At 38.7% G+C, this 27,720-nt stretch overlaps 1 protein-coding gene across 1 annotated transcript in view; it reads left to right on the top strand.

The window, feature by feature from the left end:
• Window positions 1-27,720, top strand: part of Svep1 (sushi, von Willebrand factor type A, EGF and pentraxin domain containing 1) — a 148,364-nt gene that overhangs the window by 61,439 nt on the left and 59,205 nt on the right. Inside the window, exons 8-23 of the mRNA XM_048338880.1 lie at window positions 270-388; window positions 6,463-6,592; window positions 8,010-8,117; window positions 8,861-8,992; window positions 9,586-9,780; window positions 10,601-10,722; window positions 12,307-12,415; window positions 13,274-13,438; window positions 14,202-14,435; window positions 15,484-15,645; window positions 17,338-17,499; window positions 21,327-21,488; window positions 21,846-21,937; window positions 22,978-23,074; window positions 26,098-26,211; window positions 27,527-27,640. Coding sequence (XP_048194837.1) covers window positions 270-388; window positions 6,463-6,592; window positions 8,010-8,117; window positions 8,861-8,992; window positions 9,586-9,780; window positions 10,601-10,722; window positions 12,307-12,415; window positions 13,274-13,438; window positions 14,202-14,435; window positions 15,484-15,645; window positions 17,338-17,499; window positions 21,327-21,488; window positions 21,846-21,937; window positions 22,978-23,074; window positions 26,098-26,211; window positions 27,527-27,640 — 2,217 coding nt within the window. The remainder of the gene's footprint in view (window positions 1-269; window positions 389-6,462; window positions 6,593-8,009; window positions 8,118-8,860; window positions 8,993-9,585; window positions 9,781-10,600; window positions 10,723-12,306; window positions 12,416-13,273; window positions 13,439-14,201; window positions 14,436-15,483; window positions 15,646-17,337; window positions 17,500-21,326; window positions 21,489-21,845; window positions 21,938-22,977; window positions 23,075-26,097; window positions 26,212-27,526; window positions 27,641-27,720) is intronic.

Genomic DNA, 27,720 nt, shown 5'->3' with positions numbered 1-27,720 from the left:
CACAAGCTTCCTCCTCTTTTGACAGCAATTCAATAGAGGGGGAAAGAAAGAATGTTCAGGAGAATAGCTGTAAAAACAAGCTAAGAGTGCAGCAGCTACAAATGTAATTGAGCTAACATAAACTATGGAAGGTAGTTACATTTTCCATATCTGTAACCAGTCCATTAAAAATAAGCCACGGTGCTAATAGAGCCAGAGATTTACAACTTCTTGAGTGACTTAATAATACATAATCAAGACACTGATTGGTTTGTGTGTTTGGGGACCAGATGTGGAGGCGCCTCAGATCAATTGTCCTCAAGACATAGAGGCTAAGACTCAGGAACAGCAAGACTCTGCTAACATTACCTGGCAAATCCCAACAGCCCGCGACAACTCCGGAGAAAAGGTAAGGCTTGCATAAATAACCGCATCCTTTTCCAAATAGATTGTGCATATGCCATGCTGAATTTTTATGCTGTTTTAATCATGATAACACAATATTCTATTCTGTGCTAATAATCTCAATGCCTCATCCAATAAGAACAATCAGTCCAGGCACTGGTGGAACCACAGCTTTACTTCTAGCTTTTTGGTGGATAATTGGAAATAAAGAGTCTCAAGGACTTTCCTGCCTGGGCTGGCTTCAAACTGCAATCTTCAGATCTCAGCCTCCTGAGTAGCTAGAGTTACAGGCTTGACAATTCAGAAGTAGAGGCATGGATTGCATGTTAGAACACCAGGCATAAGCGAAAAAGCCAAGTGAGAGTGTGAGGTCGGGAGTTCAAGTCCCACCCTCCCCCAGTACTGGGACAGAAAGGAGGAAGAGGAATTTGTATATTGCTGTTTCCACTTAGGGGAGAGAACAGCTTCACAGGAGGCAGACAGAGGTGGGAGGATGTCAGTCCAAAGCTCACCTTGGGAAAAAACACAAGACCCTGCCTGAAAACAGAAATGATGGCAGAGGCCTCCCTAGCAAGTACAAAGCCCTGAGTTTAAACACCACACTGCCAAGACACAGAGAGAGGAAGAGCGGAGGGAGGAAATAGCAAATGGAGCTGCTGTGAACAGCCTTTTACTCTGTTTTTGCCTTTATTCTGATTATTTCCTAAGATAGTTCCAGAAGGGGAAATTTCCTGATGCTAAATTCCACATACAGCATGATCGATTCATTTTGAATAATCTCAACTGGGACAGACCCCAATAGAACATAACTATTTTCTCTCCTTACATACTTTGATTACTTTTGGCTATACAAACAATTTCTTCCTGTAGTGAAAGTCCACTTTCAGGGGTGAAAAGGATGAACTCTGCTAGTTAAATAAAAACTTGTATCGACTTTAAAGCTTTATCCTCCTGCTGTCCAGAGCTGACCACTGTAACTTACAAAGGAGAAGCTGTGGGTGTTTTTCATTCCTTCTTTAGTTTCCCGAATCAGTTCCAGCTTTGGCCTCATTGCCAGAACGTGTGAATGTTTCCTCCCAAGGCAAAGGGACTCAGTACACATGATTCAACCAAGGATTTTGAGACAGGAAGACTAGTGGTGTGGATCATTCAGGTGAGCCCAGTTCAGTCCCTAGTTCTCAGAGGAGTACTTGTCTGTCTGTGGTAAGAGACAGTGCAGCAGGAAAAAGACTGGACAGATAGGAAGTGAGGATTTTGCCTATATTTGTGTCTTTACATGCTATAGAAAGTAATTATTCAGGAAGCTTTTAGGTTCTAATGGGGATGTTTAGGAAGCCTTTAACTTTGGAAGCTAGAAAAGGCACAGATATAGCTGGAAATATGGCCTGGTGGTAGAGTGCTTGCCTCATATCCATGAAGACCTGGGTTCTATTTCTCAACACCACATATACAGAAAAATCTAGAAGTGGTGCTGTGGCTCAAGAGGTAGAGTGCTGGGCTTGAGTAAAAAGAAGCCAGGGACAGTGCTCAGGCCCTGAGTTCAAGCCCCAGGGCTGGTGAAAGAAAGAAAGAAAGAAAGAAAGAAAGAAAGAAAGAAAGAAAGAAAGAAAGAAAGAAAGAAAGATTGATTGATTGATTACAGGTACAGAATCAGCTCTACTAACATCTTGATTTTTATGAATCCTGTATAACACATTGCTATTTCTGACCTACGGAGCTGTAAAAACAAATTGATGTTGCTATGTGTGGAGGAATTTGTTATCATATTAGGAAACTGATACAACTGGGCCAGGGAAATTTTGAGGAAGAGTTCAAGTTCTTCATGTACCTAAGGCTATGTTTTCCTTCCTAAATTGCTGGTACACTCAAGCCAGCCTGCCAACACTGATTCTCTCTCCTCTAGTCCAGATATAGATTCTAGGAGATGCAGTAGAGGCATGCCCCTCTCCCTGGAGGGTGTCATGACATTGAGATGTATTTTGGCAGTGCCTCCTCTACCCATCCTTTCATCTCCAGTCCCTGTGATAGATCCCACTACCTCTAGAATAGGATAGGGGCAACAACCGAAGGACCACTCTTCTCCCTTGGCCCATATGACTTCACCATACCAAAGAACGGGATTGCAGGCTACCCTATGGCCAATGAGTTCCTCTCCTCAGTCTGCCTCCTCCTGCCTTCCACGTTCACCAGGAGAGAAACAGAAAACTGTCTATACGCAAAAGCATGGTTTCCATCTCACCAGCACCCATCCTATCAATGTAAATCTATAGGTTGCTATTCCCGGGAAAGCTTCCATCCCACAGGGGGATTCTGGCTCTCCACCCTCTCCCAATGTTCTGTGAGGAGGTCATCTGAAACTTGGCCTCCACATAAAGGGAAGGAAAAGGTCCTAGCCGTCTAGCTGGGTGAATGCTTCTATTTCCACACCACTTTCTACCACTGAGGGCCAGTAGTGAATTCTAGGGGTACAGAACCACTCTGCCACTTGACTGAAAATCTCCTGTTATTTCTCCCATCCACAGGGACTCTAATAATATGGCATTATTGACCTCCAGACTCCTTCTGCTTTGGGACTTTAACTGTAATTATATAGGAAGAATATACCATTTAAAAAATAAAATTCATAGACAGGTATAAGCCTAAAATTTCCTTATTATCGGGGGGGGGGAGGTGTGAGGAGATAAGGTTATCTGTTGAGTCCATCAAAGTAAAATAAGCAAATTATTTGTTTACATTTCTAGCCACTTTAGGTTGTGTTAGGATAGTCTATAATTTTTACCCCAATTTGTTATTGGTTGACTATTAGTTTTTTACATCATGTATATTCTCTTCCAAAACCTTTGGCATTTGTTTTATTACCACATTTATAATTGTTTCTCAGACAAAGTCTGTATTTACAGGGTTTGGTGTTCGTTGGCAATTCCTTATACCACAACTGTCACCACTTGTGAGGGATTTGTGATTCAGCTCTTGTTTACAGAGCCTTTGCAAGTTCAAGAATATCTCTTATTTCCATACTAGCATTTAATGATGAAGAGAGTCTGGTATAAGATGATGATTCTCCCCTTTCAGGAAATACTTTTTTTCCCCAATGCCATGGGAATCTTTCATTATACATGCAGTCATCTAAGATTTGTTTTGTCGTTAGCGGTTTCTTTACTCACTTTGCCTGCTACATCAACAAGACTCCTTTTATCTGATGCTGTAGCTTCAGCTCAAAAGATTTTGCTGTAATTTAGAGGATTCTTCTGATTTCATTCATTCTTTCTTATCGCTTGGGAACGACGGTTGTCCCAATGTTATATCTCTACGTTCTGTCTTTTTATCTACTATTCTATCATTCATACTCGGTTGTTTCCCTTGGGTTCAGAATATGATTACTAAACTTAAAAAAATTTATATTCCTGACTTAATTTCTTGAAACAAAGTAACTAAGTCAAATATACAGTTATAAATTCATAGCATATACGAATTACCGTGTTTCCTAAAAGAGATTCTACTTATAATGCAAGATAAAAATGTAGCTGAGTGCCAAGGGCTCATTCCTGTAATCCTTGCTACTTAGGAAGCTGAGATCTGAGGATGGTGATTTGAAGCCAGCCTGAGAAGGAAAGTTTGTGAGATTCTTATCTTCAATTAGCCAGCAAAATTTTAAAAAAGAAGAAGCAGAAGCCTGAGTTCAAGCCCCAGGGCCAACACACACACACACACACACACACACACACACACACATACATATAAAAATAAAAATGTAGAACATTTGGCCATATACTTGCTGAGAAGAGTGAAAGAAAATTAAAGGAAATATGAAATATTGATAGATTTTTTAAATTAAATTTTATTGATAAGGTGATGTACAGAAAGGGTATAGTTACATAATAAGGTAGTAAGTACATTTCTTGTCATATTTGTTACACCCTCCTTCATTTTGCTTTCCCTTCCCCAGTTCAGTTAAACATATATACAATATCCAGTGTACCAGAATCATATACAGTGACCACAGGGGGTACATCAAAGGAAATTCACCTAGTACATTAAATATAATGACAACAGTAAAATCCTCCAGTTTCCATCTCTTGGAATTCATTTTGCTTAGCCTCATCTTATATAATCATATGTATGTAGCTGTTGAGCTATTGTGCTCCTGGCAGGTCTATCTTAGACCTTTTTATGTCTATTTAGTAATTGTTTGGTTATGTCTGTTTAGTAATTGTTTGGTTTTAGACATGATGTAAAGTCGCTGACCAAAACATGTAAAAATAGCATTTGAAAAGAAGTTTGTTATTTTACAGACATGATCTCTACTGTTCTCCCCTCCCCCTCCAACAACCACATATCAGGGAGACCATACACCTTTGTCCTCTGTGCTCTAGGCTTGTCTCGCTCAATATTATTTGTTCAAGATCTGACCATTTCCCTGTGAATGCCATTACTTTATCATTTCTTTCTTTTTTTGCCATTGATTACCTTTATTTTAAGTACACATTAAACAAGAGATTATCTAAAATCAAATGTAACACTTTTGAAAGAGACATATTCTAAAATAACTGATTTCAATGACAAATTAAAAATTTACTGAGTGGTCTGATTTCTAAGTTTATCTTGCTGTTAATTTCATTACCATATTGACTATTTTTTCAGTAGGCAGACAATTATGTTTACTTTAGAGACAATATTTTTTGTTGATTATTCAGTAGATTTCATTATGTTAGATAAATTTTTTTAATGAAATCACATGGAAATACATGCCATGTATATAGATAGAATACTAAACATTTAGAGAATGAATGTACATCAGTGACATTGCCAGCATATTTTTGAAAACAGGTAAGATTATTCTGGAGTATGAAGTAGAAGAATGATAAACAGATTGAAGCATCAGAGAATTGAAAAAATAGGCTTTCGTTGTAGCTTAGTGCTAGAGTACATTCTTAACATGTGCAAGGCATAGGGTTCAATTCCTAGTGCCAAATACTGAAAACAACAATAATAATAATGACGTATAATCAAATCTTTTGGTTTATTTTAAATCAGTAATAATGATGGCACCTAATTTATTTAGATACTTATCAAATCATTTCATAAATGGCTACATTCATTTGGATTTTAAAAATATCATCAGAAGATAAATATATTTGACTGTATAAGTCTTTTTATGTTTTCATTATTTCTTGAACTAAAAAGACATATGAAACTACAGAAAAATGAAGTTGCAAAACAAAGGTAAGAATATTTATTAAATAATATGCTGATAACATTTTTATTACATCACAATTCTGGAACCATTTAAAGTAAAAATATAATTCAAAAAGGAAAATTATACTGTAATGTCTTGTAAATATGAGAATGTAATTTTAGCCTAAGACATTAAGAAATTTGAGCTGGCTATATCTCAGTAGTAGAGTGCTTGCCTGATATATATGAAGCCCAAGGTTGGATGTTCAGAACGGAAAAAATAAAATCTGAATCAAAATCATGACTTAGTGCCATACAATTTGCTTTCTAAAAACTTTGGCAATGATGTGATATGTATCTGACAATAGAAATGCAAATTATTACTGTGCTTGTATTATCTGTCAGTGAAATGTTAATGGTGTCGAATTAATTTTGTTCATAGGTATTTATTATAAGAAAATAATCATTACAAAATAGTCCATCCTAGACCTATTTGCAAAGTGAAACACTAGAACCAAGCTAATATCCTTCAATAAAAATTTTCCTTAAAAATGGATCAGATATTTATTCTACAGAGAAATATGGAAACATTTAAGTCATCTTCAGTTTTCATGACTATGTAAGAACATGAAATGCTTTAAGTTATGCAGATGTTTTAAGAACATGAAAATATTTTAAGATATTTATGCTATGAGCAATATTCATAAACATGCTAACATTACAAACTATGCAAGTAATCTGAAAAAATACATCAACAAGCTATGCTTCATTTCCTTCCCTTTTCTACTCAGAAATGTTTTATGATCTTAATATTACTTTGCCAATAATTTAGAAATCAAAAAGGAATGAAGCTATTGGTCCTAGTAACATTAATTTAAACTTTCAAATGTTTGTCTCCAAAAGGTATCAGTTCATGTTCATCCGGCCTTTACCCCACCCTACCTATTCCCAATTGGAGAAGTGGCGATCACCTACACAGCCACTGACCTATCCAACAACCACGCCAGCTGCACTTTCCATATCAAGGTTATTGGTAAGTCTTCTTCAAATCATGTGCATGGTTTGTAAAAGAAAAAGAGGGAAAGAAAGAAAGAAGGAAGGTGGGATGGAGGGAAGGAGGGAGGGAGGGAGGGAAGGAAGGAAAGAAGGAAGGAAGGAAGGAAGGAAGGAAGGAAGGAAGGAAGGAAGGAAGGAAGGAAGGAAGGAAGGAAGGAGAAGGAAAGAGAAGGAAGGGAAGGGAAGGGAAAGAAAGGGAAGGGAAGGGAAGGGAAAGAAAGGGAAGGGAAGGGAAGGGAAAGAGCCTATCACTGGAGTGCTTTTCCTGGAAAGGGTTGGCTAGGGAGGAAATGATTTTTTCAAGGAACCACGATAGCAACTTGTCTGTCAATACATACACACTTCAACTGCATGCTAATGCGATAGAGCTCTGCCTGCCCTTGTATAATCTTTGGCAAGATTTCTACAGAATTATACCAAAAAGCCACAGGGCAGGGGGTTCACAGAACTACCAGAGTATCAGAAAAGTATTAAAACTGAGATGAAGAAATTAGAAGGATATTGAGATTGTTTTCTCTTCCTCTTGTGGTTCTGCCTGTCACTGGTGGGTGGCTTTTACTCCTATGTATGACCTGAACTTCTTGCCTAAATTCCTCTCACCATAAACCCTCATTGTTGTTCTTTAGTGACATCCAAAAATTCCACCATGTTCAACCAGGGCTTTGAAACCTGGCTCACCCAGCCTACCTCAAATCTTCTTTTCAATCTGAATTCTAATTCTTAGTAACAGACTCAGAGTTCTTCAGCTCCTGCAGAAGATTTCATCCCCTCTCCATTTCCCCAGTTCCAGGTCCATACCATATTCTTTGTCTTCATCTAGAATTTACCTGCCTTCGCCTCCTGGGTCTTACCTTTAGCCATAACTTGCCAGCCTTGCAGCAATATCGGCACCTCATTTATCTGTTGCTTGCTCTATGACATGACCCAGATCTCTGCCATATGGCCCTACTATTGGATTAACTGTCGACCCTATCCTGACCTTACAGATAAGAGAGGGAGGAGGAGAATGACTAGTTTTTGCTATTTCCATTCCTACAGTTTATCTAAAAAAGTTTTCTTGTCATCCCTGGGTGGATCCCCCCCCACACACAACCATTGTGAGAAGAACCCACAAATTTAGTGGTCATCACATCTGGAATGCTTTCCACACAGCTGTGGTCACAGTAACTTTAGAATCCTGATATTTGTTCTTCAACGGACAAAGAGTCGCCTAGCAAAATACAGCTCTTTCTTTTGATGGTGGAATTGCAAATCAGATATATCTCATTAAAGGAGCCACAGCTACAACCTTGTTTCCTACAAGGTCAAATTACTCTGCAGATTTCCTTCTTTCTCACGAGCCCTTCACTGTGTTCGCAGATTGTGACCTCTCCATTTGATTTTCTATTCTTTAGATGAAGAGCCCCCTGTCATAGACCTGTGTAGATCTCCACCTCCAATCCAGGTCTCAGAGAAGGAGTACACTGCCACCTGGGATGAGCCTCAGTTCTCAGACAACTCAGGTGAGATGAGAGGATTTTGTGGTCATCTTGGTAACATTGAATCATTCTTTGTTTTTGAAAAGCTCTTTAGGAGGATAAAGGAAATAGAAAGCAAATCACAACTGCCTTAAGTTGGCTGGATAATTAGGTAAGGCAATGAATGTGTTTCGATGCTAGTATAATCAAACATTTAACATTATTAATTTTTACTAGCCACTGGAGTTTCTGTTTATTCAAGATTTTATGGACATTTATTAGAGCTATGCTAGGTTTTTTGTAACTAGAGATGTTCTAATGAATTAATTGCATCCCCAAGTTTATAATTCCTTTAAAGAACAAGCTCTGAATTCTATTCATGGTCTCTAGTCCAAGCTATATATTTTTACTCACTCTTAAATATGAGCCAAATAAATTACAAAGGGTCATTGAAAAAAGTAGGAAAAAGGTGAGCAAATATAACAGAAACTCACCTTAAGGTTTTACTTAAACCCAGAAAAACAACAATAAAAATGATAAATATATTTCTTAAGCTCCCAGTGTTCTAGCTGATTTATTCAAAGAAAAATGCCTCCATTTAATGGAGCTTTGGAAACTACTATTCGTATGTTATAGACTATATAGCAAACCTTTCCTTCTCCTCTAATGGACATATCAACATAAATGGAAAGCTCTACTGATTTAAAGAAATTGAAACTTCAGATCGCATGAAAACTAGGAAAATAACTTTAGATCCGCCTAAATGTCATGCTTCCTTTCTGTTCTAGGCTCTGACTTGGTCATCACCAAAAGCCACACACAAAGAGACCTTTTTCCTCATGGGGAGACTGTTGTGCAGTACACAGCCACTGACCCCTCCGGCAATAACAGAACATGTGACATCCACATTGTCATAAAAGGTATTTTCTTCATGAGACCCCCGAAACCCAATTGATGTGTTAGAATATCTAATTACTATAGCCTTCTGTCATGTGAAAGAAAACAGGCTGGGCACATGGGATTTTCAAAGTTAAAATACTGATAGATTTTAAGGCTTCTAGAATTGACCTCAAATTAGAGGTGTTTTTTCCACAAGTCATTAACAACCACTTACCATTTTACTAACATTTTTCTCTAAGTGACAAAGTATGATAGTGATCTAAGTTGCATGCTTAAAGAAGCATTCTGAAAGTGGTTTTGCTACACAAAACTACTATGCCTTTTTCACTTTTATTAAAAGAACACCAAAATAATCAATCATCCAGATTCATAAATACTTATAAACTATGCCAAACTCCTAAGTGCACATAGACATAAATTTTGACATGTGCCCAGACAGAAACCAAAAGTAGTTATCGACACCTTCTTACACTGAGGATGTGTAGGCAAAAATTCCTAGAGATAGTGATAGATAGGAAGAATCCTTTAAAAAAACTCAGGCTAAACATCAGGAATTTTATTTATACTATACGTAGCACTGTGTATAAGTAATACCATGTTATTTTTAACACAGCTTCTCCCTGTGAAGTTCCCTTTACACCTATAAATGGGAATTTTACCTGTGCCCAGGATAGCACTGGAGTTAACTGCACGTTAAGTTGCCTGGAGGGCTATGATTTCACAGAAGGGTCCACTGAGCAGTATTATTGTGCTTTTGAAGATGGCATTTGGAACCCACCATATTCCACTGAATGGCCCGACTGTGCTAGTAAGTTTTAATTTTATTCTGGACCCTTGCATGGTACATATTTGCATGCATATTCCTGTTGAAGAGGGTGCTTGCCTTTCTATGAGAAACAGTGGATAAGGGGATCACACATTTGAAATTTTGTGAACAAGAGAATTCTTCTTTCCTGAGTTTAGAATATTAGCCACCATACTCATGTTCTTGATCCAGTTGCTCTAAGAAAGCAGAACCATCATGGCTAGTTCATGATTTATCAGAAGTACATGAAGGGGTGTGTTAGCATGTAGTTCTTGATCAGTTAATATGAAATTTTCAGTCTCATCATTGCTAGAAGAACCTATATTTAAGTTAATATCCCACATAGTTTGTGGAATAAATAGAACCATTGTGTTCTGCTTAGATTTGGTATAGATTTAGGTTAGATATTCTATAGTCTGAAATATATGTTGCTATAAGTTAGTCAGTGGGGCACCTGTGGCTCACGCCTGTAATTGTAGCTATTCAGGCAGCTGAGATCTGAGGATTACAGTTTGGAGGCAGCCCAGGCAGGAAAATCCTTGAGACTCTCTAGCCACCCAAAAGCCAGAAGTTGGAGGTATGGTAAAAATAAAGCACCTGCCTTGAGTGAAAAAGAGAAGGACTAACTCCCATGCTCCATGTTTAAGCCGCAGTACCAACACACACACACACACACACACACACACACACACACACACACACACCAGTGTCTTTGTCATATCATATTAGATTTAATTTTTTAAGTGTCCATTATTCTATAGAAAGGTAAATTTTTGTTTCAAAACCCTAACCAACTGAAGCTGTTTTGCCCAATATTTTCCAGTAAAACGTTTTGCAAACCATGGGTTCAAATCCTTTGTGACACTGTACAAAGCAACTCGCTGTGATGATGTGGATCTATTGAGAAAGTTTTCTGAAGCCTTTGAGACTACCCTGGGGAAAATGGTACGTCAGTAGTGGTCCTTTATTTTATGTCATATTCTAAGGGGTTCTGTGAGGGTTATTGCAGACTTTCGCTGTGTCCTTAGCAACTAAAATTCCCACTCCTGATAATTTCTCTATTTGTGACCCCAAATTGTACCTCATATTTAGGATTGCTCATTAATTTTGGACTTCTGGAATACATGATAAACAAATCTACATTTAAGTGAATTTGGAAGAAAAAAACACTCCAATTTAGAAAGTCAGAGATATTAAAAATATATAAATATATAAACATATAAAATATAACAGAAATACTTGACTTTGTAGTCTATATTCTTTTATGATGAGGAGTGAATCGAACATTTAAATGATTTTCTTTTGTTGGTTTAGGTTTCTTTCAGCAATTGCAGAAATGTACACTAATATATTTAATTCTATTAAACATATTAAAGGCAAGAAACATTATATACAGATACATATACAGAGTGGGTAGCACTTTATTTTCTAACAAGTATTTTATAGTATTTACACATATTTTATAGTACTGTTTGCCATGCACCAAGCATTGCTATAAATATATTAACTGTATTAATATTAAGTTGCATCCACTTGGTGAAAACCTTGTTTGTTTGTTTGTTTGTTTTTTAAAAAAAGGCCTTATTTAAACCCATTTGATAACAACAAATTCCAAAGAGAAAAATAATTATTGTTATTGATAGAAAACTACCAAAAAAATTACACTCATTAGGCCTCTATAACTCCTAATCTATACTTTAAAAGGCAATAATGTATATATATTAATTATATGACACCCATGAAGGCACTGAAGCAGAATGGCCTTGGGGGTTTGAACTAGTATAAAGAGGTCAGAATGGCGGGAGTAAAAGTTAGTGGGAAGAGCAATAGAGATCATGGGGTAGAATAAGTAGAGCTAAGAAGAGAAATCAACTGGAAAGCCCTGATAAAGATGATAAAGACTGATATTTATTCTGAGATGGAAAGCTTTTTAATGAGACCAACTGCACATGATCCCAAGCAGTAGGAGAAGCAGAAAGAGAACAAGAAATAGAGAGAGAAAAGGACAACAATGAAAAGCTAAAGCAAGAGATGATGACAGTTTAGATAGACTGAGGGTGGTGAGAAGTGAAACGAATTTGGGATATATTCTGAAAGCATTCTATAAGAGAAAGTTCCTCAGCCTCCAGGCCTATCCAGATCCCCAGGGGTCTAGAATTTCTAATATCTCTAGAATCATTGGCTAGAAAATATTCCCCAGAACTAGAAAGTTGAGTTTTCATTTGGACAAAGGTGAAGGGAGCAGAAAGACAAGAGGTAGGAATAGTAGAAAGTTCGCCTTTCTGGCAGCCCCAGGGGGCAGACAGGAGAGTCAAGAGGAATGGGAAGAGATGATGGACAGGGTCAGAAAAGGGAGTTAGAATAAGCAGTTAGAGGCTGGAAGAAAAGAAGAGAGGCAACCAGCCTTTACAGGAACATACAGATCCTTCCCTCCATTCCTGTTCATGGAAATGTCAAAGCCAGGGAACAAAGGATTTGCCCAATGCATACAGGTATGATTGACACCTGTCTTCTTCATTTGACTTACAGGTCCCATCATTTTGTAGTGATGCTGATGATATTGAATGCAGGCTGGAGGACTTGACCAAAAAATATTGCCTGGAATATAATTATGACTATGACAATGGCTTTGCAATTGGTAATTAGATTATTTAGTGTCCATAGTTTGCAAAATTGCAAAAGTGGAATAATTCCAGAAGGGTGAGGTAATCTTGGAAATTTACTCTTATTAATTGGTTGAAGTACTTTAGGGTGTCTGTATAATTTGATTATGTGCTAATAGTTGTTATGGATATATTAAATTATGGTACCAAATAAATGATAACAAAATATTAGCCAGAACTGCACAATAACAAAAACAGTGTCACGTTGTCATAGTAAAAGTAAAATATGGATATCATAGATGAGAAATAATAGTTGTAAAGTTGTAAAAAAATAGTTGTAAAAATAGTAAAAAAAAATAGTTGTAAAGCAGAAATTTAAATGGCAGTCAACTGACATTGTAATTAGACATTCATTGAAAATATCACCCATCCACATCACCTCTGATGTGTTTGTATTCTGTATGCATTTAGTTTTAGGAACTACACTTTCAAAATATGTTGCAGATAAGGCACATAATCTGTTTATGCCCCGGCATTCTGTCTAGATGTATTAAATTTATATAGAAATCAAGTTTCTTTGTGGCAATTCACAAGAGAAGCAGAAAATTGGTCAGAATTCAGCCCCCATGCCTGTTTACTACTAAAGCTAGGACAATTATTAACTCAAAGACAGAATAGTATACATGCCTGTATATCTATACAAGCACCTTCTTTTAGAATAAGTCTTTTCGTATAGTCATGTTAAATATAAAGTGCCCCAAAATTACAATATAAGATTGTAGACCAAACCCTGTATGTGATGCAAGTCCTTTAAGTGGTCAAAATGCAGTTTGACTTGAAGCTAACCATTAGGACCTAGTATACTATCATTTGTCTCTCTGCCCAACTGCCAGGACCTGGAGGCTGGAGCACAGCTAACAGGCTGGATTACTCTTATGATGACTTTCTGGACACAGTGCAAGGGACAAACACTGGCCTGAGCCAAGCCAGATCCCCACGGATCGCAAGAAATGCCCCATCATCTGACCACAAAATCCGGTTAATTTTTAACATCACAGGTAAGGATAAACTTTCTGTTTGAAAAGGTAATATTAAGTGAGATTTGTGGTTGGAAACCTAACCAAATCTCTCATTTATTATCATTATTAGCAAATGGCCTCAGAACTGAGAATTAGAGAGCCTACTCAACCAAGTTTTGCCTTGTTGTTGTTGTTGCGTTGTTAAGCTATCACATTGTTGGTTCCCCACAGCAACATATATCTTTTTTATTACCATCTTGGTGTGAATTAAGTATGTTTTTAAGAGGCAAGAAATTACAGCAATTTAATCCGTGATAGCAAAGATCTCTATTCAAAAGGTATTGGAAATCTAGCATTTGAAAGGAATAAAACAAATCTCTTAGCCAGGTACTGGTGGCCCATGCCTGTAATCCTAGCTGCTCAGGAAGCTGAGATATCAGGATCATAATTTGAAACCAACCAGGGTAGGAAACTCCATGAGACTCTTATTTCCAATTAGCGACCAAAAAGCTGGAAGAAGAGTTATAGCTCCAGTGATAGAGTGCCAGCCTTGAATGACAATGCCAAGCATAGAACTCAAGGTGCTGAGTTCAAGCCCCAGCACTGGCATACCTCCCCCCAAATTGTAGTTCCTTAACATTACCCATATGCTAGTTGTTTAGTGAGTGGTGATTAAATTTACCGTGAGTTTTTCCTGAAGAGCTTTTAGGATTCCATTTCTTTTGGTAAAAGCAAACTATAAACAACTTTCTGAAACATCATAATGTGTGTTATGTTTTATGTTGTCTTGTTTTTATCTCAGCTAGTGTGCCATTACCTGATGAAAGAAATGATACCCTTGAATTGGAAAACCAGCAGCGACTCATTAAGACATTAGAAATGATCACGAATCAGCTGAAAAGGACGCTCAACACAGAGCCCATGTCTTCTTTCCATCTCGCCTCAGAAAGGCTGGTGGCTGATAGCAATTCACTAGAAACAGAAAAGGCTTTTCTCTTCTGCAGACCAGGCTCAGTGCTGAGGGGACGCATGTGTGGTAAGGCATTTTTCTTGCGATCACAAAAGTGTCATGTATACTCAGCCAAGTGAGATGAATATGACCATTTTTCAACTAGTACAAACAGTGGCAAGAGAAAAACATTTTCTTTTTCTTGTGTGGTTTTTAGTACTTCTGTTCTCTTCTAAAGAACCTAAGTAAGCACTATAGGTTAAGACAAGAAACTATTTTAGGTGAGAGAATCAGCCTTATTTATTTTATTTTTATTGTCAAGGTAATGTACAGCGGGGTTATGGTTACATTTGTAAGGCAGTGAGTACATTTCTTGTCAAACTTGTTGCCTCCTCCTTCATTTTTCTCCCACCTTCCCTCCTCCCCAATCCCCCACCCCAAGTTGTACAGCTGGTTTACAGCATATTGTCTTGTAAGTATTGCTATTGCATTGGTTAGCCTTTTACCATTTGTCTCACTATTTTGATGTTCCCCTTCCCCTCTCTAGTTCACATAAACATATATACAATACCGAGAATGCCAAAATCAGTTATTGTGACATCAGGGGTAAAAACCATAGGGAAGAAATCCAAAGAAAAGGGCATAATTTCACATAATATGTTGAAAATAACAACAACGATAAAGCACTTATTTCTATAACTTGGAGTTCATTTCACTTAGCATCATCTTATGTGATCATTTTACATAGCTATTAAGTTATTGTGTTCATCTGTTAGGACTATCCTAGAGATTTACTAATTATTGCCAATGAGGCAAACTATGGAATCTGTGTTTCTTTGGGTCTGAATTGAATCACCTAAATATAATATAAATAAATAAATAAATAAATAAATAAATGAATAAATAAATAAATAAATAGCACAACAAAATCCAAATCATAAAAACTACTGTTCTTACTTTCTAGAAATGTCCACAAGGTTTATGTTGGGAGTGAAGCTCTGGCAGTAAAATTTAACTTGAGAGCAATGGTACCCAGAAGCAATCTTTATGACTTTTATGTCAGAGGAAAAGAAAAATCTGAGCATGTTACTCAATTGTGATACTTGATTCATATTTTTGTTTGTTTTCTCTACAGTCAACTGCCCTTTGGGAACCTATTATTCTCTGGAACATTCTGCCTGTGAAAGCTGTGGGATCGGATCCTATCAAGATGAAGAAGGACAACTAAGGTGCAAGCCTTGTCCTCCTGGAACTCGCACTGAGTACCTCCATTCCAGAAGCATCTCTGAGTGTAAAGGTATATATGGACTTAGTGGAAATTCTGAGCAGAAGCAGCCTAAATTTTCTGTCTAGTTGTAATGGAAGAATGATTTCTTCATTCATGTCTTGCATTATGGCTAGGACTCCTATAAAAATAAGTATCAATTAATAAGAGGAGAACAATCCAATTTATTTCATTAAGTTTTAGGTGATCTAGGAGTCTTCTTAAATGAACACTCCAAGAAGTAAGGAAACGTGTGGATAGTGTGGAGAAGGATGGTTGGATCAAAGGGTATGACCTAATGATAGTAAGTTATGGATTACTTAGCAAGGCCTGTTTGTATTTCCATCTTCAGAGATATGGATATCCCCTTTCTCTAGGTAATAGGCTGACAGCCCTAAGGGTGTTATGACCTGCTTCAGGAGTAAAGGGCAGGGGAAAGGCAGGGAGATCTTCCTGCTTCTATAAATTTGTCAAACTCCTTCAGTTTTAAATATCCACTATGCCAAGACACCTTATTTTGCTCTGTTAAAAAAAACACACACACACAAAAAAAAAAACACTGCGTTCAAGCCCCACAACACACCAACAAAAAAGAAAAGACAAATTAAAACCTCAGTGAGATACCACTATATATCCACTTGAAGATGCTGAGCATTACATGCCTGTAATCTTAGCCCTCAGCTTGCCAAGGCAGGAGGATCACTAGTTCAAAGCCAGCCTGGGTTACAAAGTAATACCCTGTCTCAAAGAAAAAAGAAAAAAAAAGATATCTGCTCCCAAGGTAACACTATAACAATTCTTCCCTACTCTACAATTTTAGCAATATTTATCATTTTCACATTTATGTATTCAATTTACATTTACACCCTTAAGCCACTAGGAATTGTTACTCTGTTCACAGAGATTGGCAAAGGGAAATAAGCACAGCAGTACCCACTGCTAGCAGGGAGGTGGGTCACCTTGGCCTGGCTTAGCCCTGCTGCTCCTGGAAGAGGGTCTGGTGCTCTGTGAGCACTTGCTGAGCAAATGAATTAGCAATGTAGGAAGTCTTCCACCTTGCTGTCCTTTGGCCGGCAACTCGTGTCAGGGCTCCAAGCAATGCCTATTGAGAAATATAAATGAATCCAAGTTAAAAAAAAAGAAAAGAAAAGAAAAACAAAAACAAACAAAACACCTGTGTGTGCTGATGCTAAGTTTAATCACTTAAACTCTCTGGTGCCAATGCTATGCCTGCCTTGATGTGCTATTTCCCTCCAGCCCTCTGGTGAAACAGCAACTGTAAGCAGCAGGAGGCAGAAGAGCCAAGTGTCATTTATAGTAGCAAAGATGTGAGAGTGGTTATAAGACTCGATCCCAATTCAGTGTTTGTTTTTGTTACTCAAGGTAACACTATACGAGTTGTGCACACGTCCCCTGTGTACAGTTCATTCTTGTGATGGTACCTTTCTGCCATCTGTATTCCTCATGTTATTCAGCAGTTATTTATATACATACACTGCATTTGGCTGCCAAACACTGACAGAACAGGCCATAATGGAAGTAACCAAGTCTAATATTTAGTAGCATACAGAGGCAGGCGCAGTACAGTGTATATGCTTGATGATCAGGAGGAAGAGTTCTTTATGTCTCTCTTTCTATCTTAGATTAAAATGCAGACCCCCTGACCCTGTGTAGAATTAACTGAGTACAATTATTACTAATGACATCATGTTTTTTTCTTTTTAGCTCAGTGTAAACAAGGCACGTACTCTTCCAATGGGCTTGAGACTTGTGAATCGTGTCCCCTGGGCACCTATCAGCCAGAGTTTGGGTCCCAGAGCTGCCTCTTATGTGCGGAACCCACTACAACGGTGAAAAGAGGAGCCGTGAACTTCTCTGCTTGTGGAGGTTATCCAATCTTTAACACTAGTTCTTTAAGCCTAGTGGGGTCTATAGGATGTTTTCAGCCACACTGTATGCATGTCTCTCTATATGCAAAGAATGTAAACAGCTGCCTCTTAGTGGAGAGTTTCTTTATAGTCACTCAGTCAACACTTCAGGACAAACATTAGTGCTAATGTAAGACTTGGTCCCAGGGCCTCATGAATAAATATGTGCCTTCAAGTCTAGGAGACATACATCTGTAGCTTTACTTATAACATGATGTCCTATATTTTCCTTGGAACTCTGAAAATAGAAAGTTCTATCAATCCTGGCATTTCATTCCTTATAGTGTTAAGTATTCCATGGCTGGTAATTCGCTCTGCCTGTACATCACAATCATCTTCACATTTACACAAGTATTTTACAAATACAGAAGCCCAGTCTCCACTCTAAGAGAGTCTAATTTATCTTATCAGCCCAGGCAGTGGTTTCTCCCCTGAGGTGAATTCTCCACAACCGGAAAAGATGAGAGTCACAGCTTTAGTTTTCAGACGTGAGAACCAAGGGCTCATTAAACACCAATTGTTGCATCTCCTCCCTAGAATTCTGGGGTTCAGCAAGCCTTAAGGAAGATCTCATAATTTGAATTTCTAGCTACTTTTCATCTGTTTTATGGGTGTAGGGTCTGCATGTTAAGAACTACTGGCTTAAGGAGAAATACATGTACATATTATATATTTCTCATATACATATATGCATATGCATTTTTAACTAACATCCCTGCTGAATGTAGTTAATCCAGTCAAAACTTTCTAAAGTTGAAAATAAAAGAATCGTCATAAAACCAGGATTGACAGTCAAGGTCAACTTGCTGCCAGCAACTACAAAGCTTTGCAACTACTAAGCAATGTCAAAAAAAAAAAACAACCAAAAAAACTGGATTGAAAATAAGAAGTTACAGGCCTAGTAGAGTGACTCAGGTGGTAGAGTGCCTACTTAGTATGTGTGAGGTCCTGAGTTCAACTCCCAACACTGCCATAGAATAAGGTGTTAGACTACCTCTGCTATTGAGAAGAGAATAAACATATCTAGAAGATATTGTATATTCTCTCTCCATTCTGTATACTCTTCTTTAAGAACATAAGACTTATGGCAACCCAAAGATGCTGCTCCTTTACTGAATGAGTGGGTGGGTTTTGGTGGCATTGGAGTTTGAACCTAGGGCCCCATGCTTGCTAGGCTGTTGTTCTTCCAGTTGACCCATGCCTCGACACTGCTGAGTCCTGATTAGTTTGGGGTTTTTTTCTGGTTAATTTTTCCCCATGGTGATTTTTCTTATTGTTATTATAAAGGTGATATACAGAATAGTTTCAGTTATAAAAGTCACGTAATGAGTACATTTCTGTTTGGACGGCAGCTCCCTTTCCTGCTGGTTGTTTTTAAGATAGGATCTTGCTTCCTGCATGTGCTCACACTCAGCTCTGGTCCACATAGCTTTGGCTTTCACAATAACTGGCATCACAGATCACACCACCACACTGAGCTTTGCCCCACAGAGGCAGAGTCTAACAGAATCTAAAGGCCTAGGATGACCTGGAAACACGGTCTTCCCAAGGTCAGCCTCTCACATAGCTTGGGGTTATGAGCACTTGCCACTGCACCCAACTGTGAGTTGAGGAGGGGTCTCATGAACTTTTCTGCTCAGGCTGACCTCAAACCATGATTCTCTTCTACTTAGCTTTCCAGGCACTAGGCTTCCAGGATAAGTGAGGTTTTATGAGAAGCTGAACTGTGGCTTCTCCATCTTTCTAAGCAACACAAAGACACATTCACATACTTCCTATGCTAACTGCCATCCATACAGATACATCCATCCTTTAAAAAAAAAACAAACTACATGGAGTATACACAAATATATTAACCAAAGTATGGTATTTTCAGAGAAGAATTCATATGGTGTAATTCCTTACAAATATTAACCCACAGTCCAACAAAATAAATACCAGAAAACTGGAACTTGAAGGTGGGGGAGAGCGTCCAAGGGGAAAAGATTCAACAAATGAAGAGAGGAGGGGGAGCGGAATGCAGATATAGCATTCAATGCATATCCTATGAAACTAGGAAAACTGAGGAGAGGGGATATGTTGGAAGAGATGAAGGAGAATGATGAAAGGGTTGACATTGATCAAGATGCATTGTACTTATAAACATTTGTTGGATTAACCCCTTTGTATAACTACTTAAAGATAATAATAATATAATTTTTAAAGAAAGATGCAATTGCATGGGAAGTTGTTATGGGCAGTTTTGTTTTCAGAGGGACTCATCAAGCCTTTTGGGTAATATTCTCTCAAGTTAAGAGTCGTGGGAAGAAGGGAAACATACACTGAGTTCAGGCTTTTATATATCCCATGTTTAAATTATTTGGATCATGGTAGGTGGAGAGGGTTCATCCATCTAAATGTTTCACTGAAGAGTGGTAAAGAGAATTTTCCAGCAACCTAACTGAAATTCAAACCCTGTCTGCTGAGTAAAACCAGCTTTAGATTTCTTCAAGCTAAACAAAGCTTCCTAGCATCTTTGAAGTAGATTGCCTAAAGACTTATTCGTCAATATGCAGGCGAACTTAAGGAGAAAGTCTGCCACAGAAAATTCTGTGCCCACCCTTGCTTCCTCCCAACCACAAAATCAACTAAGATTTTTACACTGAATCAAGTTCATATCTGACGTGTTTTTCTTGTTGCTTTCTAAATAAGCTTTGAGGTTTGCCTCACACCAAATTTGTAATTAAACAGTTATAATTCCCAGAACATCTCAGAATGCTGGGAACTGCCCCCATTTCTCCTAATATCCCTCACATCAGTTTAACCACATTCTGCTTGTCATGAGTGAGAACCAGGAATGAAAACCCAACACTTTCTGGTGCTGTGGGTAAGCTCTATCTTATTTTAATGTTAAATAGGTACAAGTTCCAAAATGGCCCCTTAGATACTTTTCCTAGTTTCAGCTCATTTCTTTGTTTCCCCTTTCTTTCTTCTCTTGCTCCTTTCTTCCTTCCTTGTCTTCTTATTTGTCTATCTTTCTTTCCATTTTTCCCTCCCCCTCTCTACTTCTCTACCTTCCTCACTCCTTCCTCCTTCCTTTCTTTTTTCCCAACTTTTTTGTCTTCCTTTTTGTTTTTCTGTCTTTTTCTTCATGTATTGAGCATGTTGTACAGTTTCTCTTTTTTACTTTGCTAAGATATTACTTTATATTTTTCTTTTGTGTATTGAACAAAAATTCTTCTGTTGCTGGTACTGGGGCTTGAACTCAGGACCTGAGTGCTGTTCCTTAGCTTTTTCACTCAAGGTTGGCCCTCCATCACTTGAGACACACCATTACTTCCTGCTTTTTTACTAGTTAACGGAAGATAAGAATCTCAAGGATTTTTGTGTCCAGGCTCTTGAGACTGTGATCTTCAGACCTCAGCCTCCTGAGTAGCTGGGCATAAGTCAACAGGAACCAGTGGATGCAATATTTCTCATTTGTTAAAATCACATTACTTAATGACATAGGGAAGGATCTGGGAAATACTCATGATATAGTATGGAATGGGAAAAAAATCAACATACAATACTATGGATCATTCTAATCTTTATCAAATAGCTATGTGTGGTTAATGACAGACAGGGGAAACAGCCAAATATTTACCTAGGTGATAAACAGTGGGGATATTAAATATGTAAAAGGGGATTACTTTAGTATTTCAATAGCTTTCTTATACCCCAAAGCTTGTAGGCAATTGTTAAAAATGTAATGTGTTGCTTTATTGTATGCACAGAGTTTGAGGGTTTTCTTCTTTGTCTTGGCAGTACCTTGTCCAGCAGGAGAGTTCTCTCGCTCGGGATTAATGCCCTGCCATCAGTGTCCTCGGGACTATTACCAGCCGGACCCAGGAAAATCCTTCTGCCTATCTTGTCCCTTTTATGGAACTACAACTTTTGCTGGTGCCAGATCCATCTCAGATTGTTCTAGTAGGTTGATATACTTCATTTCTTACACATCCCATGATGGAGATTTTTTTGCTTGTCTCTGGTATTTTTCAGATCTCTCTCTCTCTCTCTCTCTCTCTCTCTCTCTCTCATGGATTTGAGTACTTAGGCTTGTTAAATTGACCTTCTAAGATCTTTTTAATGACAAAAATGGCTCAAAAGGCCACTTTGGAAATGTTGGACTCGGTGATTGCCAAAAGTCTTTCAAAAAGGTTTATTACTGAAATTTTTTAAAAATGTGCTTAACTCACTCTACAACCAGAATCTTAGTGTCCAGATGGAGCCAAAGTATTAGCAATGTCTACCACACACTGACACATACCCTATTCATTTTGGTAGGCTTTAGTTCAAGTTTCTCAGCAGCTGAAGAAAGCGACATATTCTTTAACTCTCCTGGAAGTAAAGAAAAGAAGTATGAAGTTGGCAGTCAAGTAAGTCCATTTTCTGCCTAATGGAATAGTTGGAAAATCATGTCACATGTCACACAGAAGAGAATTACCATGGTGACAAATCTAATCAGACTCATGAGTTCCGTAAATGAATAATTTTATTTACCCATGACTCCTAGGAAGAACTTTCAAAAAATGACACATTTGATGTTCAAAGTACCAAAAAATGAGAGATTTTCCTCAGTCAAGTCTGTCCAAGAATGTGTGGCTACAAGAGCCTTTGACTTACTAATAATCAACACAAAGCACACACATAGCCCATCATTTGAACAGGAATGCTTGGCTTAGCCAAAGAAGAATGACAAAAAGAGTTGTTCAGCCTTCATTTCAAAATTGTTTATATACTTTGTGCCAGCAAGAAAACATTTCTTGGAATAATGTGAATTTGAAAGATTTTTTTTAAATAACATGACTCATGAACATAGTTGTCACTTGTTTTCCATTTTTTTAACTACTTAAGGCTGATAATTTTTGTAGATTCTGCCATTATTCTGAATTCATCTTGTCCAATATCATGGAATCCTTGGCTTATGATGTTTTTAAAGATGATAAGATTTTATTTGTTATTTTTCAACTCCATACAGTCCAATACAATGATTTCCTAGAATTTTATAATTATTTATATTTGAAGCTGAGCTTATTAGACCTAGAATTTTGTAGGAACCCCTTAAAGCAAGGGCTCTCAAATAAGCAAGCTTCACAGGAAGGTTTTCATTGAACTGGCCTGAGTTGCAATCCCTTCTGTCAAATACGTCTAAAACACCTCAGATAGATTCTAACATGCAACCAGCATTTAGGAACATGACTTGGGCTTGCTGGACATCATTCAAGTATGTAGTTATCATTTGTGCCCATGAATGGAAAGCACAAATTTTATTCAGACAGTGGTCCAGCTAGTTTGCATGAACTCACCTAGAAGCAAGAACCAGACGTCCAATGTTGTCATCTTCTGACTACTTAGGATTTCATTGAGGTGAATGGAGTGCTTTATCGCTAATAGGCATCTTTTCTTTCACTGATAGGTTTTCCATGAATGCTTCTTGAACCCATGCCACAATAGTGGAACTTGCCAACAAGTTGGGCGTGGTTATGTTTGTCAGTGTCCACCTGGATATACAGGTAACTGGGAAATGCAAGCTTTTAGTATATCTTATCTGAAATCATTGTCTTGCAGAATCTAACTTAGTATGCTAATGATATGCTGATGTAATAATAATTCTAATGTAAGATACCCTAGGCTCTATCAGTGGAAAAAAATTTGAATTGAAAAAACAGATAAACCAGTAGGTTAAAGAAGAGATATTCATACCCCCACAAAGATTTTGTCTGCACATTTTAGAGGAAGAAAAAAATAATCATCTTTTGTGTGAGAAACTCACATCATAAATGACTATTTAAATGGGCATACAGTTCCATGTGTCCAAAGTTTCTTGTAACACAAATTAATGCATGACATTCAACACCGAACAGATTGTTCAGCACAAACATTTTCAAGCAGTCTTAGTTTTCTCACTTGTTACACAATACTAGAAGTCCAAGTACATGGCTAAGATTTGTTGCTCTTTTTCAATCTTCCTGATGGCTGTGCTTAGAAAAGGCAATATGGCTTTGGACTCAATTGCATAGGAATTATGTAAGAATTGTATTTCTCTACAAGTTTCATTCACCTGAATTAAGCTGAATCCAGAAACAAAAGAGAAAATAGAAACCTGCCTTAAAATAACAATTCCAGGTGTGCCCCACATCTCCCCCTTTTTGTTTCACTGGGGGTGGGGGAGAGATTGACACTCAAGAGGGAGTCCTGATACTGCGCGGGGTAGCTGTCCTCGATGGAGCTCCTCAGCACCCAGCAGCTGGTCGCGTCCTCGGAGTTCTCAGGGCTGCCATTTCTGCACCACGCGCTCCTGCTGGGGCCCCACAGCCAGTTGGCGTGTTGTCCCCCCGCCAGGGCCCGCAGCACCATTCCGCGCCACGCGTTCCCTCGCGGGCACGCCGGTCCCCAGTGGGGCCGCCACTCGCCGCTCGCCTGCTGCCAGTGCGTGGGAGGTCGCGTCCCACACCAGGCCGTTCTTGTTCCAGGGGTGGCTGCCCTTGAGGCACGCAAACTCCCTTGCGCTTGCTCCCGGGCCTGGTTGGCCCCCTTTCCTCTTGCCCTTCTGGCTGCTGCTTCTCCTCTTGGCGGCTTCCTCCTGGTCCTCCTCCCGCATCTGCTTGTTGGAGGCATCCGGGCTCTGGGGGCTTGGCCGGCGGTGCTGGGTGTGACGACAGAGGTGGTGGCCGAGAGCTGGCCGCTTCCACTGAGTCCCCGCTCCACGACTCTCCTCTCCTCAGGCCAGGTCGGTTCTCGTCTCCATCTCGTTCCTCCGGCCGGCTCCAGTGGGCTATGCACCACTCCTCCAGGCAGCCGGGTTCAGCTTTCCACTCTGCTCCTCCAGTTCGTCTGGTTCCACTCCACTTCGCTTCACACCCCCTCTCTCCTTTTCTTCCTTAAACAGTCTTCTTTGTTCATTTTCCTGTCGTCTAAAGCTTAGTGTGATATTGCCCCATCTTTTTGGGGATACCCTTACCTCAGGTCATCTAAAGCTTAAACCTATGCTTCCTCATGCCCCACATTGGGCGCCAGTTGTCAGGGTCTTTAGCCCCCCACCTCCCGTGCCCCCCCCCGCGCTCCCCCAACCCACAGGAGAAATGGGGAAGGCATGCCCCGACTGGACAAGCCAAGCAAGGAAAGGGTCGGCAGGCCGCCCGCACCCAGCCCTCCCTCACCAGAGGACAATCAGACGGCCTGGGAGTCAAGGCAGCTCAAGATCTCGTTTATTGGGAAAGTACGTGCCACTAATATAAGGCACAGGAACCAATCAGGTCTAAGATCGGCAGGAAGGGGAGGGTTGTAAGGGCGGAAGAGCCGAGGCGTCAGAGCCCACAGAACCACCTCCGAGTTCATCCTTAGGCACCATCTGAGCCACACGTGGCCCCAGGACTGAGAAACAGGCGGGGCCAGCTAGTTGACTTCCAGGTGTGCCCCACAGTCCCTCATTCCCCCAATTAAACATTTTTAATGAAAATAAAATGATACATAAAGGATACTCAACTCTGGGTTTCCTCTCTCCTAGGATAGTCTGTTTTACTTCACTATTATATTCTTAAATAAACATGTTCTGTCTGCTTTAAAAAAAGTATGTAAGTAAACTAATTCACTAAAAGGTGTATGCCAAAAGAATATTGGAAAACAAGCTATATCCAAGGACTAGCAAGAACACCTGCCTTCTGCTTATAGAGTGGGCTTGTATGGGTACATTGGAGGGGGGTAGGGAGGGTTATGAATTTATTTATACCAAGTTTTGTACCAACATTACATAAATAAGAGGTCTTATCTGAATAATCCATAAGCGAGTGGTGTGTTCGAAAGGGAATATTATAGGATAGTGGTTCTCAAACATTAGTGTGTGTCAGAAACCTCTGGAAGGCTTGTTCAAACACAGATGAATAGACTCCAGAAATATGGCAGTAGGTGTGAGGTGTTACTCTGGAATTTATGTTACTTTTATATCCTCAGGTAATGCCAGTGGTATGAGCCTCATATTTTGACACTCCACCTACCATCCCAGGGTAGAGGAAGATCATAGGTTTTTAGTCCGGTTAGCCCTTAGAAGGCCACTGTGCATTATCCTAGGGGACAATGAAGCCAGCATACTTGAGCACCTGGAATGTGAGCTGCAATTTGACCTCTCACATATGCACTGAGAGTTGACCCAGGGTGTGAGCTGATATCTGGCAAGATTTTGCTCCACGCTCCCCCCTCAGCCAAGTGACCTTAATAATGAGCATCTCTGACTTCTTGTTATTTTTCACCTTGAAATGAACAGGATTACTGGTTCCAGTGAGACTTCCAAGTTCCCTCTTCGATCCTTACTTTTTATTTGGAATTGTTGCTATTTTCTATGTAGTCTTATAAGCTATCTTATATCTGTATAAGAAGTAGATAGTGACTTCTTTAAGTATTATCTAGATGGGAGCAGTTCACTTGTCCCGATCTCTACCGCCTGTAAGTGTAGATTACTGATAATACCTTTTAAATTTATCATATTATATCTGTTCATCGCTGTTTTTTATTTTCCTTCAGTGTTTGGTTTGTATTTTAGGCTTAAAATGTGAAACAAATATTGACGAATGCAGTTCCATGCCTTGCCTCAACCAAGGAATTTGTAAAGACCAAGTAGGGGGGTTCATTTGTGAATGCTCTTTGGGTTATGCAGGTAAGAGACAAGTCTATGTTTTATTACATAAACCTATAGACCTTGGAATCATTATGATTTCATCAGCACAGTGAATTTAGCATGTACATTTAGCATATACTAATATGATATTATTAACACACTGAAGAGACATAATTTCTATTAGGTTCTTTGGGAAGTGTTATCTCCATGATGCTAGGAAAAGAGAATCAGCTATTATTGATAATCCCACTTCTCTTCTCAACCTAAATGATGCAGATATTTAAGTGTGTATCTTATTTCAAGTCACAGCCTCCAAAACCCTGCACCACCCCAAATAGTTCAGAAACCTGACCTTACTGCCAATTCCCTCTTCAATTACATAATTATTATAATAGAAGTAATTATTAGTATTATATTATCATACAATAGAATATGCTTTACCATCATACAAGTAGTAACAAAAACAACATACTATTAATGGAATATATTGAGATTGCCTACATTTGTAGCACTGTACCTAACTCAAAATATTGACTATTGTAAAAACATCTGATTATGTATTTTAATTCATATATGTATATAATTATCTAACATGGCTGATTGCATATTATTAATTCATATATGTATGTGGTTATCTATGTCTTAGTAAGTTCCTTTAAAATGTTCAAAGGAACTAATGCTAATAACTTTATCATCTAAAAATTATTTCCATAAAGTAATAGAAATATTTAATACCATAACTTATGGCAATAAACATTTGAACCAACTCAAATATTTTCTGTATTTGGAATACATTAAATAATTGATCCTAGTCATATAGGAAAGCACAGAGATTCTGCAGTGAAATTATGCTTCATTTGGGACTTTAGTTCCAAAGTTTGTATAGGAGAAATTTTTAACTGTCAAAATAGCTCCTAAAGGCCATTTTTGGCCTTAAAATTTAAATTTTTGTCTTTAAAAAATGAACCTTTAGGGCTGGGGATATGGCCTAGTGGCAAGAGTGCCTGCCTCATATACATGAGGCCCTGGGTTCGATTCCCCAGCACCACATATACAGAAAATGGCCAGAAGTGGCGCTGTGGCTCAAGTGGCAGAGTGCTAGCCTTGAGCGGGAAGAAGCCAGGGACAGTGCTCAGGCCCTGAGTCCAAGGCCCAGGACTGGCAAAAAAAAAAAAAAAATGAACCTTTCCAGGGATGGAAATATTTTATCTCAGTGTATCTGGCAAAGAGCAACATTTTTAATCAGCTGACTAGCCATGATTTCTAATTGCACTTGAGAAACTTGTTTGAAAACTATTGGTCTTCACGTCTGCCCTGGTTTTCTCCAGCTCAGAGATTCTGTGATTCTTTGCAGGTCAACTATGTGAAGAAAATATAAATGAATGTAGCTCCAGTCCTTGCCTGAATAAGGGGACCTGTGTGGATGGCCTGGCTGGCTACTACTGTACCTGTGTGAAAGGGTACACTGGTGAGATGTTTCCATTCTTCCTCAGTTTCTTAGAATCCTGTAAAGCTCTAAATATCAGTGCAATGTATGTGCTATTTTCC

This window comes from Perognathus longimembris, chromosome 1 (assembly GCF_023159225.1).
Source record: "Perognathus longimembris pacificus isolate PPM17 chromosome 1, ASM2315922v1, whole genome shotgun sequence".
Classification (NCBI taxonomy): Eukaryota; Metazoa; Chordata; class Mammalia; order Rodentia; family Heteromyidae; genus Perognathus; species Perognathus longimembris.
Note: the sequence above shows the minus strand (reverse complement) of the source record. Positions and strands in the feature narration are given on the sequence as shown.